At 36.4% G+C, this 13,975-nt stretch overlaps 1 protein-coding gene across 1 annotated transcript; it reads left to right on the top strand.

Moving 5' to 3' along the window:
- The first annotated feature begins 6,877 nt into the window (after window positions 1-6,877).
- Window positions 6,878-7,816, top strand: LOC108301152 (olfactory receptor 10G8-like). Its single transcript, XM_017524217.1, has one exon. It carries the CDS (start codon window positions 6,881-6,883, stop codon window positions 7,814-7,816), a length of 936 nt encoding a protein of 311 aa, XP_017379706.1. The 5' UTR covers window positions 6,878-6,880.
- The last annotated feature ends 6,159 nt before the right edge of the window (window positions 7,817-13,975 follow it).

Genomic DNA, 13,975 nt, shown 5'->3' with positions numbered 1-13,975 from the left:
TGAGCCACCGCGCCCGGCCTCAGTGTCCTTATTTGTGTGAAGGTAAACAAATAGAAAAATGGAACTCAATACAGGGTAAAGAAATAGATTGATCTTTATTTATATGACAAGGATGTCACGGCAGAGCAGGAAAGCAAAGATTGCCATCTTCAAGAAATTATTTTAAGGTATCTGGGTATTCAGAATAAAAAAAAATCAGTCTTGACCCTATGTTATACTATACATATAAAAATTCAATCAGAGTAGATAGGATATATGAATGTCATGGATTGTATGAAACTTGTTTACGTAAGAGATTTTATAGAAGTGCAAAACCCTCTTGGAAAAAAAACTAATTAAAAATATATTTTTAAAGAAAAGAAACAAAGAGAGGAAGCTAACCAAAAAATAATATGTTAGATTAAAGTTATTATGTTTTGAAATATAAATTTTGCCACTCATTTTCTTTTATGATAATACAATAAAACTAGAGGTTAATAAACAAAGTATAAGAGAGAATACAAAAATAATTGGAAACTTAAACCAAATTTCTTTTTTTTAAATTTTACTTTATATATATATATATATATATATATATATATATATATATAAATTATTCTTTATTTTCTGTAGTACATGTGCTGATCCTGCAGGATTGTTACATAGGTATACACATGCCATGGTGGTTTGCTGCCTCCATACTCCCGTCACCTACATTAGGTATTTCTCCCAATGTTATCCCTCCCCAATCTCCCCACCCCCTGCTATACCTCCCCTAGTCCCCCAATCCCCAACAAACCCCAATGTGTGATGTTCCCCTCCCCGTGTCCATGTGTTCTCATTGTTCAACACTTGCCTATGAGTGAGAATATGCAGTATTTGGTTTTCCGTTCTTGTGTCAATTTGCTGAGAATGATGGTTTCCAGATTCATCCATGTCCTTGCAAAGGACATGAACTCATCCTTTTTTCATGGCTGCATAGTATTACGTGGTGTATATGTGCCACATTTTCTTTGTTCAGTCTATCACTGATGAGCGTTTGGGCTGGTTCCAAGTCTTTGCTATTGTAAACAGTGCCACAATGAACATGTGTGTGCATGTATCTTTATAATAGAATGATTTATAATCCTTTGGGTATATACCCAGTAGTGGGATTGCTGGGCCAAATGGTATTTCTATTTCTATATCCTTGAGGAACTGCCACATTTCCACAATGATTGAACTAATTTACACTCCCACCAATAGTGTAAAAGCATTCCTATTTCTCCACATCCTCTCCAGCATCTGTTGACTCTAGATTTTTTAATGATCACCATTCTAACAGGTATGAGGTGGTATCTCAATGTGGTTTTCACTTGCATTTCTCTAATGACCAGTGATGATGAGCATTTTTTATATGTTTGTTGGTCACATAAATGTCTTCTTTTAAAAAGTGTCTGTTCATATCCTTTGCCCACTTTTTGATGGGGTTGTTTGTTTTTTTCTTGTAAATTCATTTTAGTTCTTTGTAGATTCTGAATATTAGCCCTTTGTCAGATGGGTAGCTTGCAAATATTTTTTCCCATTCTGTTGGTTGGCAGTTCACTTTAATAATTGTTTCTTTTGCTGTGCAGAAGCTCTGAAGTTTAATTAGATCCCATTTATCTATTTTGGCTTTTGTTGCCATTGCTTTTGGTATTTTAGTCATGAAGTCCTTGCCTACACCTATGTCCTGAATGGTATTACCTAGGTTTTCTTCTAGGGTTTTTACAGCGTTAGGTCTTATGTTTAAATCTTTAATCCATCTGGAGTTAATTTTTGTATAAGGAGTAAGGAAGGGGACCAGTTTCAGCTTTCTGCATATGGCTAGCCAATTTTCCTGACAGGGAATCCTTTCCTCATTGCTTGTTGTTGTCAGGTTTGTCAAAGATCAGATGGTTGTAGATGTGTGGCATTACTTCCGAGGCCTCTGTTCTGTTCCATTGGTTTATATCTCTTTTTGGTACCAGTACCATGCTGTTTGATTACTGTAGCCTTGTAGTATAGTTTGAAGTCAGGTAGCGTGACACCTCCAGCTTTGTTATTTTTCTGAGGATTGTCTTGGGTGTGCAGGCTCTGTTTTGGTTCCATATGGAGTTTAAGGTGTTTTTTTCCAGTTCTGTGAAGAAGGTCAATGATAGCTTGATGGCGAAGTAATTTACAGATTTAATGCTATCTCCATCAAACTAAATTTCTTAAGAAAAAACCCTTGCTCTTCATGTGGGCATTTATTGCTATGAATGTCCCTGTAGATACTGCTTTAAATATATCCCAGAGATTCTGGTATGTTGTGTCTTTGTTCTCGTTGGTTTCAAAGAACATCTTTATTTCTGCCTTCATTTCATTATTTATCCAGTCAACATTCAGGAGCCACTTGTTCATTTTCCATGAAGTTCTGCCATTTTGAGTTAGATTCTTAATCCTGAGTTCTAATTTGATTACACTGTGGTCTGAGAGACTATTATGATTTCTGTTCTTTTGCATTTGCTGCGGAGTAGTTTACTTCCAATTATGTGGTCAATTTTAGAGTAAGTGTGATATGGTGCTGAGAAGAATGTATATTCTGTGGATTTGGGGTTAAGAATTCTGTAAATATCTATTAAGTTCACTTGGTCCAGATCTGCATTCAAGTCCTGGATTTCCTTGTTGATTTTCTGTCTGGTTGATCTGTCTAATATTGACAGTGGACTGTTAAAGTCTCCCACTATTATTGTGTGGGAGTCTAAGTCTCTTTGTAGGTCATTAAGGACTTGCCTTATGTATCTAGGTGCTCCTATATTGGGTGCGTATATATTTAGGATCGCTAACTCTTCTTGTTGTATTGATCCTTTTACCAATATGTAATGCCCTTCTTTGTCTCTTTTGATTTTTGTTGGTTTAAAGTCCATTTTATCAGAGACTAGGATTGTAACCCCTGCTTTCTTGTGCTCTCCATTTGCTTGGTAAATCTCCTTCCATCCCTTTATTTTGAGTCTATGTGTGTCTTTGCACATGAGATGGGTCTCCTGAATACAGCACACCAATGGTTCTTGGCTTTTTATCCAATTTGCCAGTCTGTGTCTTTTGATTGGGGCATTTAGTCCATTTTCATTTAATGTTAATATTGTTATGTGTGAATTTGATCCTGCCATTTTATTACTGGTTGGTTGGATTGCCCTTTGGTTGGAGCAATTTCTTCATTGCATTTTTGGTCCTTACCATTTGGTTCTTTTTTGCAGTGGCTGGTACTGGTTTTTCCTTTCTGTGTTTAGTGCTTCCTTCAGGAGCTCTTGCAGAGCAGGTCTGTTAGTGACAAAACCTCTCAGCAATTGCTTGTCCGTAAAGGATTTCATTTCTCCTTTACTTATGAAGCTTAGTTTGGCTGGATATGAAATTCTAGGTTGGAAGTTCTTTTCTTTAAGAATGTTAAATATTGGCCCCCTACTCTCTTCTGGCTTGTAGGGTTTCTGCTGAGAGATCCACTGTGAGTCTGATGTGCTTCCCTTTTTGGGTGACCCAACCTTTCTCTCTGGCTGCCCTTAGTATTTTTTCCTTCATTTCAACCCTGGTGAACCTGATAATTACGTGCCTTGGGGTTGCTCTTCTAGAGGAGTATAGTTGGGGAGGGTGGGGAGGTATAATGAGGGGGAAAATACCAGATATAGGTGATGGGGGGATGAAGGCAGCAAGCCACCTTGCCATGTATGTACATATGCAACAATCCTGCGTGATCTGCACATGTACTCCAGAACCTAAAGTACACTAAAAAAAATTTAAAAAAAAAACATAACAAGGGAAAAATATGGACAGGTTTGTGTGCATGAATATAATAACTTAGATAAAAATTATCCAAGAAATAAATGCATAAAATTGAAAAGAAAGAAATAAAGTTGACTATACATGCCCCTCCCCCCAAAAAAGAAAAAAACCACTTCAGTTAATGAGGTAATTACAACTATAGTCTCAAATTATATAGAAAATAAAAACAACGTTGTGTCACACATAAAGTAAAATTAATTTCAGATAAAGTAAGAATTTAAATGAAGAAAAAAGTCCTTCAAGCATTAAATATTACATAAGTGAAAACTGATAAAATTATGTGTGAGAAAATGTTCTTTATTTTTTTTGAGAGAGGGACTGGCTCTGTTTTCCAGCCTGGAGTGCTGTAGTGTTACCTCAGTTCACTGCAACCTTGGCCTCCCAGGCTCAAGTGATCCTTCCACCTCAGCCCCTGAATAGCTGGGACCACAGGCAAGCACCACCATACCTGACTAATTTGTGTAATTTTTGTAGGATGGTATTTCGTCGTGTTGCCCAGGCTGGACTCCAACTCTTGGGCTCAAGCAATCCACCTGACTTGGCTCCCAAAGTACTAGGATTACAGGCATGATCCACTGTGCCTGGCCAAGAACATTCTTTTAAAGCAAAATGCCAATGTCAGAAAATGTATTAGAATCAATTTATAAAGTTTCCTAGAACGGTAAAAATAGCTATACAAATTTAAAAAGTATTTAAGTGGTGATAAATTTCAAAGTACATTTTACCTTGCAATAAAAAACAAATTAATGTTTTTAATTTGTAAAACTTCAGATAAATCAATAAGATAAAGACTATTACCTCAGAAGAAAGCAATGAATAAATATTTTAAAAAGTTAATTTACAAAAGGAGGTGTATGCATGAAATATCAAAATTGTTTACTCACGCTTGTAAAGCAATGAAAATTATGACAGCAATAATATCTAATGATTACCTATACAATTGGGATATAATTATCTTAGGTGAGTAGATCTTTGGGGAAAAGCCACCCTGAAACTATAAACAACAGAAAAAGTTAGGGGATTTGGTTGTTTAAAGCCACCATAGATAGTCAATGAGAGAGTGATGCTGAGCTGGAGAGCACCGAGTGAGGACCTTTGTAGATTATGGAAAATTTTAAGTTGAGAGCAAGCAGTTGTGTATGTCTCTCAGTCATGGTGAGAGAAAAGGGTAAATCAGTTATTCTTTCCTCTAAGGTACAAATATTGGTTCCAGGAAGACATGGGCTCGTCCTGGGAGGCTAAATAAAAAACAGTAAGGAAATGCGTGCATGCTCAAGAAGAACCTTTCATTGGTCTCCTCCTGTTGGTTTGGTGCGCATTAAGGAAACCTAAAAGCTGAAGAGCAATCCCATCCTCAGAGATAAATATCAAGTTAAGTTTCTAACCATGTTCCTTTCCATTCCCTGCACTTCAACTACTTTGGTTCTTGAATAGAAGGGGACCACTCTTACACACACTGTATCTGTTCTTTGAGTGGTATCTTGCAAACTTAGCACCTTTACACAGCATGTGGAAAGTGACAAATTGGGGCAAAACTCCGATGAGTTTTACTATTGAATCACATACTGTAATGTGAGTTCTTAGAAATGTAGATTTAGCTTATTTTCTCCTGCTTTGCTTTTATCTCAAACTTCCATTCAGATGTAAGATATTCAAGAATTGTTAAGACTTTGTTATAAAATCAGTTAGATATATAGATAGATAGATAGTAATTGATGGGATCCAAAGAGAGACAAAGTTGCTATGTATAATTCTACATGCTAATATGGAAGTCAAACATTGCCCTTGCTGATGAGACTCTTGCTTTCGGTCTCAGACAACCTTGGACTTCACCGGAGGAGAATTCTCACATTTCATCAAATCTGATCATGAAGCTATGATAGGAATCGTTCCTCCTGGTATAGTAGAAATTTCAAAATATCTTGGTTCCATTTTACAAGTTCTGATATCCATGTTGGTGATTGCAGTAATCTCCTTTCTGCTATTTATTTGCATATTTCAAAAACTTTTCTTTAAAGTAGCTTAAGCCACATTCTCTGGAGGTGTCTTCACTGAGATTTCTGAAGAGCAGAGATCATGGCTTCTCTTATACTAGTGAACAAGTTTCGTAGTATTTGCCTACTAAACAATTAGTAAGAATCCTGAACTAAGACAACATTTTGTATTAATATTAAGCAAAAATTAATATTAAGCATAAAATAATATTTATTATATGAAATACCATTAATAAAATATTAATATTATTAATACTATTAAGCAAAAATTGGCCTCAGTTTCTATTATGCAGAATCCCAGCTTCTCTTGACATCAAGGTGACACAGGCCTCTCTTCTTGCACTGCATTTTCCCTGTCTCAGGTTCTAGGTCTTAATTAAGAGACACAGATTTGACCGGGCGCGGTGGCTCAAGCCTGTAATCCCAGCACTTTGGGAGGCCGAGGCAGGTGGATCACGAGGTCAAGAGATCGAGACCATCCTGGTCAACATGGTGAAACCCCGTCTCTACTAAAAATACAAAAAATTAGCTGGGCATGGTTGCACGTGCCTGTAATCCCAGCTACTCAGGAGGCTGAGGCAGGAGAATTGCCTGAACCCAGGAGGCGAAGGTTGCGGTGAGCCGAGATCGCGCCATTGCACTTCAGCCTGGGTAACAAGAGCGAAACTCCGTCTCAAAAAAAAACAAAACAAAAAAACAAAAACAAAAAAACCTGATGAAAGCTGAACAGAGGGCCAAGCTGACCTGACGCACAGAGAGAGCAAGACAATTAATTAGCATGTTTTATGCCAGTAAGTTTGTGGTAATGTATACAGCCATTGAAATTGAGGACAGTGTTTTCTTTAATTTCTTCTGCATGTGTGTCTCTGTGTGTCTATGTGAGATAGAGAGAGAGAGAGAGAGACTAGGAAATCATTTCATTAGCGTTATGAAGGAAGCTTTGAAACAAACAAAGTGCAGGATAACTTCAGAATTATCTACCCGGTTGATGCAGTTTCCACACAGAGAACGCATTCTCATTTCTCAATTAAGTGCTAAATGCTGGATGCGCTTTATATCCTCAGAGGGAGAAAGACCAAGGGTAAGAAGAAATGTCCAACGCCAGCCTCGTGACAACGTTCATCCTTATGGGCCTTCCCCATGCCCCAGTGCTGGATGCTCCCCTCTTTGGAATCTTCCTGGTGGTTTATGTGCTCACTGTGCTGGGGAACCTCCTCATCCTGCTGGTGATCAGGGTGGATTCTCACCTCCACACCCCCATGTACTACTTCCTCACCAACCTGTCTTTTATTGACATGTGGTTCTCTACTGTCACGGTGCCCAAAATGCTGATGACCTTGGTGTCCCCAAGTGGCAGGGCTATCTCCTTCCACAGCTGCGTGGCCCAGCTCTACTTTTTCCTATTCCTGGGGAGCACCGAGTGTTTCCTCTACACAGTCATGTCCTATGATCGCTACCTGGCCATCAGTTACCCACTCAGGTACACCAGCATGATGAGTGGAAGCACGTGTGCCCTCCTGGCCACCGGCACTTGGCTCAGTGGCTCTCTGCACTCTGCTGTCCAGACCACATTGACTTTCCATTTACCCTACTGTGGACCTAACCAGATCCAGCACTACTTCTGTGACGCACCACCCATCCTGAAACTGGCCTGTGCAGATACCTTGGCCATCGAGATTGTCATTTTTGTGACTGTTGGAATAGTGGGCTTGAGCTGCTTCCTCCTGATAGTGCTGTCCTACGTGTCCATTGTTGGTTCCATCCTGCGGATCCGCACTTCAGAAGGAAAACGCAGAGCCTTTCAGACCTGTGCCTCCCACTGTATTGTGGTCCTTTGCTTCTTTGGCCCTGGTCTTTTCATTTACCTGAAGCCAGGCTCCAGGAAAGCTGTGGATGAGTTTGTGGCTGTTTTCTATACTGTGCTGACGCCGCTTCTCAACCCTGTTGTGTACACCCTGAGGAACAAGGAGGTGAAGAAAGCTTTATTGAAGCTTAAAGACAAAGTAGCACTTTCTCAGAGAGAATAAAACTGAGGAATAAATATGCTCATTTTTTAAAAATTAACACTAAAATTCCATTGCATGTATAATTCTGAGTGTTAACCATCATTCAAAACCACTGGCTCAGGAATATTTGTTTCACAGAGATTTCTAGGGAATTCTAAAGTCAAAATTAGATTTCTTTTAGTTATGATGAATGTGCATGTAGTCTGAATATGGACTTGTTTCCTAAAATAGATTAATTTTCCCTTTTTACAAAAATAAATATTGTAATTTGATCTCAGACACCAGGCTGAGTTGTTCATATATCCTAGTTGGTATTATGTTTTCATTTTTTGGTTTATTTCTTATGCACACAATCCAGGGAATCTGCAGTCATAGGGATATTGTTTAAGGAGAGCAACAAATATCAGAAGTCATTTACTCATGGCTGCAGCTGTGCAAAAGCCTTCTTAACCTTTTTTGCAGTTGTGCCTTTGTGAGTGTGTGTGTGTGTGTGCTTGCTTGTGAAAGTGAGTCTCAAAGTGTTAATTCTCATTCACAGCACATCTTGGCCCTGGTTATCGCTCTTGCATTAAAAAAGTCTTAATCTTCTTCCCAGCAGACTTTTATCATTGAAGCAAGACTGTTAGAACCAGCTTTGGCATTAACATGCACCTTTCAATAACTAGGGGCCGTGGCCATCTTGCAAGAGCTCTGCAGATTTTTTCAGTTGGTGAGCAGGTCCAGGAGGAAGTTAACAGCACATACCTCGAGTCACACTCACATACTCTGACTTTGAATTTCCTGTTCTACCTATGCAGATACCCATAGTTAGCACAAAACAGGGACACTGAGTCCTTTTCCTGCAGACATATGTGGCTGCTCATGCTATCCAGATAGCTCCTTTGCAACGCTCTTAGTGTCTTGGAAATTCAGTTGCACCAAACTTCAGTTGCACCTGCTCCAGGGCAGAGATTTCCCACATTACAGGGCAGGACAAATGATGTTTGCTTTTTAAAAAATAGAAAAGCAAAAATACAGTTAGTTAACTTATCATGGTATTTCAACATATTTCTTTCACAAGTTAGAAAAGTGAGGCCTGGCACAGAATAAAACACTCTTAAAAACCTAATGAACTTTACATAACCCCCACATAGTCCATACTTGTGAGCATCTAAATGTAACGGAATAGCAGTGCTAGAAGAGCACACAACCAAAGCAAATGTATGTTCAAATAAGTCTAGAAATGATTTCATATCTGAGCCTCAAGTTCTCACCTGTAAAAGACCTTCTCTCAAAATTCTATTATGTGGGTTAAATGAGTTAAGAGAAGTAAAAATGCCTTGAGTGATGCTGATGCATAGTAAATTCTCAATTAAAGTTTTTAAATTTGTACCTGGAGTCACCCGCCAGATAACCTGATTCTGAGATTATTCTTCTCTTTGCAAATTATTTCAATGACTCCCTAACCACTTACTCATTAATTTTATTTATTTTTTTCCATCTTTATTGACATAATAAATAAAAATTGTATATATTTGTGGTTTACAACATATTGTTTTAATACATAACATATCCATCGTTTCATATAGTGACCTTTTTGTATGCATGTGTTGAAAACACTTTATACTGTTGCCAAAAGCAAAGTGTGTAATACATTATTATTAACCGTAATCAATATGCTGCACTTTAGGTCTCGAGAACTTATTCACTTTATAACTGCGAGTTTGTACTCTGTGACCGTTATCTCCCGTTTTCCCCAACCTATATCCCCTAGTAACCACCATTCTATTTTCTTACTGTAAGTTTGACTTTTTTAAAAAAAAATTTAGATTTCATGTATAAGTGAGATCATACTGTATTTGTTTTTTTATATCTGGCTTATTTCACCAAGCTTAATGTCCTCCAGATTCATCTATGTTGCCTCAAATGGCAGAATTTTCTTCTTTTCCATGGCATCGTAATGTATGTATACAAATGCCACATTTTCTTTTATCTATTCTTCTCTTTATAGCCACTTAGTTTATTTCCATATCTTGGCTATTTTTAATAATTCCAAAATGAATATGACAGTGTAGACATCTCTTCAACATAATGATTTTGTTTCCTTTGTATATATACCCAGAAGTGGAATTGCTGTACCATATGGTAATTCCATTTTTAATTTTTAAATTTTTGAGGAACATCCATCCTGTTTTCTATAATGGCTGTGTGCTAATTTTCATTTCTGTCAGCAATATACAAAGATTCTTTTTTGTCTACATCTTTGCCAGCATTTATTATCTTTCGGCTTTTTAATAAGAGCCATCCTGAGAGATGTGAGGTGATATGTCCTTATAATTTTGGTTTGTAGTTCTGTGATGATTAGTGATGTTGAGCATCTTTTCATATGCCCTTTGGACATTCATATGTTTTCTTTGGAAAAAATGTCTATCCAACTCTTTTGCCCATTTTATATTCAGGTTATTTATTTTTATTTATTTGTTTTCCTTTTTATACTGGGTTTATGAGTTTCTTATATATTATCAATATTAACCTATTATCAAATACACGGTTTGTCAATATTTTCTCCCACTTTGTAGATTGCCTTTTCATTTTGTTGATTATTTCCTTTGCTGTGCAGAAACTTTTTAGTTTGATATAGTCCCACTTAATCATGCTAATTATAATTATTCTAGAAAATTAAGAGGCAAAATAGTAAATAGTATTAAGCTTGTGAACGCTAGACATTTTATAAGGATTATATCAGTTTAATAATTACAAAAACCTGGAAGATAATACTGTTATCCAAATTTACACAATTAGTGAGGAATATGATCAAAGTCTAATTCCAGACTATTTGGCATCAAGGCCCAAGGTGTTAACCCCTATGCTACATTGTTATCACAAATTTCAGGAACTTTCTATGTTGGGGGCATGTAGGGCAATATTAATAAATATCAAGAATCATAGACATAACAAAACACTTATTTTTCTATAGCTACATATATTTTATATATCAAGGTGGATTTTTAAATTACCTTTTTCCCATAGAGTATAAAAGGCATCATAACCACTTTTCTACCTCCACCTGACTTGAATTCTAAATACCTCATCAGACTGCATCATCCCATCTATTTACTTACATGCTCCACATTAAGCTTCAGACTCTTCAAAGAAAAATCCTGTATTCGTACTATAGAAATTCATTTATATGAATATTTGTCTGTTTTCTTTAGAATGTTTGTCTGACTACTAACCCCTTTTATGTCCATAAATGTTTACTTGCATTCTCAGGGACCCAACTTCTGATCCTCACTCATTTTATTAGATATCACTCAAAAACAAATGACTTCCTTTTCTTCCATCAAGTTCCTACTGTCATGATTTGAATTCATACTAGTTTTAGTTTGCTGAATATCTCCATTTGGGTATAAAGCTATTGCTTCACACTCCATATGTCTAAAACAAAACCTTTAATTTTCTCCCATTCAGCTCCATTATTTGTCTCTTATATGCCGTGATAAAACTGATAAAAGATACCCTGAAACTTGAAAGCCCTGCCTATAATCCCAGCTCAGACATTTCTTCTTTAGGCAATTGAAAATGGGGTAAGAAAATAAAGGGTAAAGAAAAAAAGAAACAACTCCATCAAAAAGTGGGTGAAGTATATGAACAGACCCTTCTCAAAAGAAGACATTTACGCAGCCAATAAACAAATGAAAAAAAGCTCATCATCACTGGTCATGATGCAAATCAAAACCACATTGAGATACCATCTTGCACTAGTTAGAATGGTGATCATTAAAAAATCAGGAGGCAATAGATGCTGGAGAGAATGTGGAGAAATAGGAACACTTTTACACTGTTGGTGGGAGTGTAAATTAGTTCAACCATTGTGGAAGACAGTGTCACAATTCCTAAAGGATCTAGAACTAGAAATACCATTTGACCCAGCAATCCCATTACTGGGTATATAATCAAAGGATTATAATCATTCTATTATAAACACACATGCACGTGTATGTTTATTGCTGCACTTTTCACAATAGCAAAGACTTGGAACCAACCCAAATGCCCGTCAATGATAGACTGGGTAAAGAAAATGTGGCACATATACACCATGGAATACTATAATAACAGAGGTCTTCCCTAATTAAATAATCTCTAATAATTAATATCTACAATATAAATAATATAAACTTTATTGCAGTTCATGTGTTTTGAAATGTACCCCAGATTCACAGAACTTTCATTTTTCATGACAAATCTTTATGTATTTAAATCTTTTAATTCTAATAAGAGGAAAATTGAGCAGAAGATGCTAAAACCAAAGCATTGTACATTTCCTTTATTCCTTCATAATCTTAATGTTCATCAAATGCATACATATTGGCCAGGATCTCTATGTCTCTGTAGGTAAAGAGGAGGGAGTTTTACATTTACTGCATTAAAGATGTTTACAGTGTGACTCAATTTTTCTTGCACAGTGGGAAAAATTGTTTAAAAAGTAAAAATAAAAAAGATAACTCCTTCAAAGGTAAAATAGGGGGACATTTCCAAGATGGTTGTTATCATACCTTATTCAAAGTTATCATTAGCAAAATATTTTCATGAACTTTATTTTCAGATTTAGGGTATCCATACTATTGAAAATGACCAGGGACCATGCCTACTAAATCAAAAAGGACATTTGTGAAGCCCTAAAGATTCAGTATCACCTTATCCATATAACTCATCAACAGTCAATGGAAGCAGTGGAAAACCATAAATGGAATTTTGAATGCTTGACTGAGATCTGTGCAGCCACAAGTCAGGAGTCATCAGATGTCTTGATGACAGCATGTAGAATTATTAGATACAAATAGAAAATAGAGACTCTCCTGAAGTGAATTATTAATGGATAAGACGTATGAGACTTTCTGTTGCTCCCCTAAAGGCAGCCCCCTGGCTAGCTATATGCTCACATGTTTGATTATGCAGTCTTAGAGTATGTCAAAGCATTAATGAAGTGTGCTGAGCCATTTGCAGGTACATGAAGCTCTAAAAATCAACATGGAAGAGCAAGGATGTGATCACTTCACAGAGGCCATCATCCTAAGTTCTGTTTAGCACTTAGAATGCAACACAAAGGGATTGCTGATACACTTTTCTTGTGTTCAAAAATGTCTAGGGCAGACTCCAAGAAATTGTTGCCATTACAAGTCCATTTCTATCCAGCTGGCATGAATTTAAATGTAAATGAGTCCTGTTGACAAATGGGAGAAAACTTGAGACCATGAAGGAGTTTTTCCCTTCTGTTACAGTGTTTTCTATCTTTAGAATTTCCTTTTGATTCTATCTTGGAGTTTCCAGCTCTCTGCTTACATTACCTACCTGTTCTTTTATGACTTTTATTTTTCTCTATTAGACTTTTTAATGTATTATAGTTATTTTACACTCCGTCTCTGATAATTCTAACATTTATGTCATATGTGGAACTGTTTCTGATGATTGTCTTATCTCTTTAGATTGGGCTGTTTTTCTTTTTTTGTTGTTAAGAATTTTATTTATATAAATTTATGGAATGCAAGTGTAATTTTTTTACATGGATAGATTGAATATTGGTGAAAACAGGGCTTCTAGGGTATCCACCACCTAAATAATGTATATTGTACTCATTAAATAAATTATCATCATTTATCTCCCTCATCTCTCTACCCTTTTGCATCTCAATTGTCTATTATTCTACCTTCTACATTCTTGTGTATACAATATTTAGCTCTCACTTATAAGTAAGAACATGTAGTACTTGTATTTCTGTGACTAATTTGTTTCACTTAAGATAATGGCCTTGAGTTCTATCCATGTTGCTGTAAAAGGCATGATTTTATCATTTTTATGGCTAACTAGTATTTCATGATGTATATATACACACATTTTCTTTATTCAATCATTCATTAGATGGAAACAGATTGATTACATATCTTGGTTCTTGTGGACAGTGCTGTGAAAAACATAGAGATGCAGTTATCTTTTGGATATAATGATTTCTTTTCCTTTGGGTAGATACCCAGTAGTGGAATTGCTAGATAAATGGTAGTTCTATTTTTAGTTCTTTGAGAAATCTCCACATTGCTTTCCATAGAGGTTGTACTAATTTACATTCCAACCAACAGTGTATAGTGTTCTCTTTTCTCTATAGCTTTGCCAACATCTGTTATTTTTCTTTTTTTTTTTTTTTTT

The sequence above is a fragment of the Cebus imitator genome, unplaced genomic scaffold (assembly GCF_001604975.1).
Source record: "Cebus imitator isolate Cc_AM_T3 unplaced genomic scaffold, Cebus_imitator-1.0 Scaffold0, whole genome shotgun sequence".
In the NCBI taxonomy this organism is placed as follows: domain Eukaryota; kingdom Metazoa; phylum Chordata; class Mammalia; order Primates; family Cebidae; genus Cebus; species Cebus imitator.
Note: the sequence above shows the minus strand (reverse complement) of the source record. Positions and strands in the feature narration are given on the sequence as shown.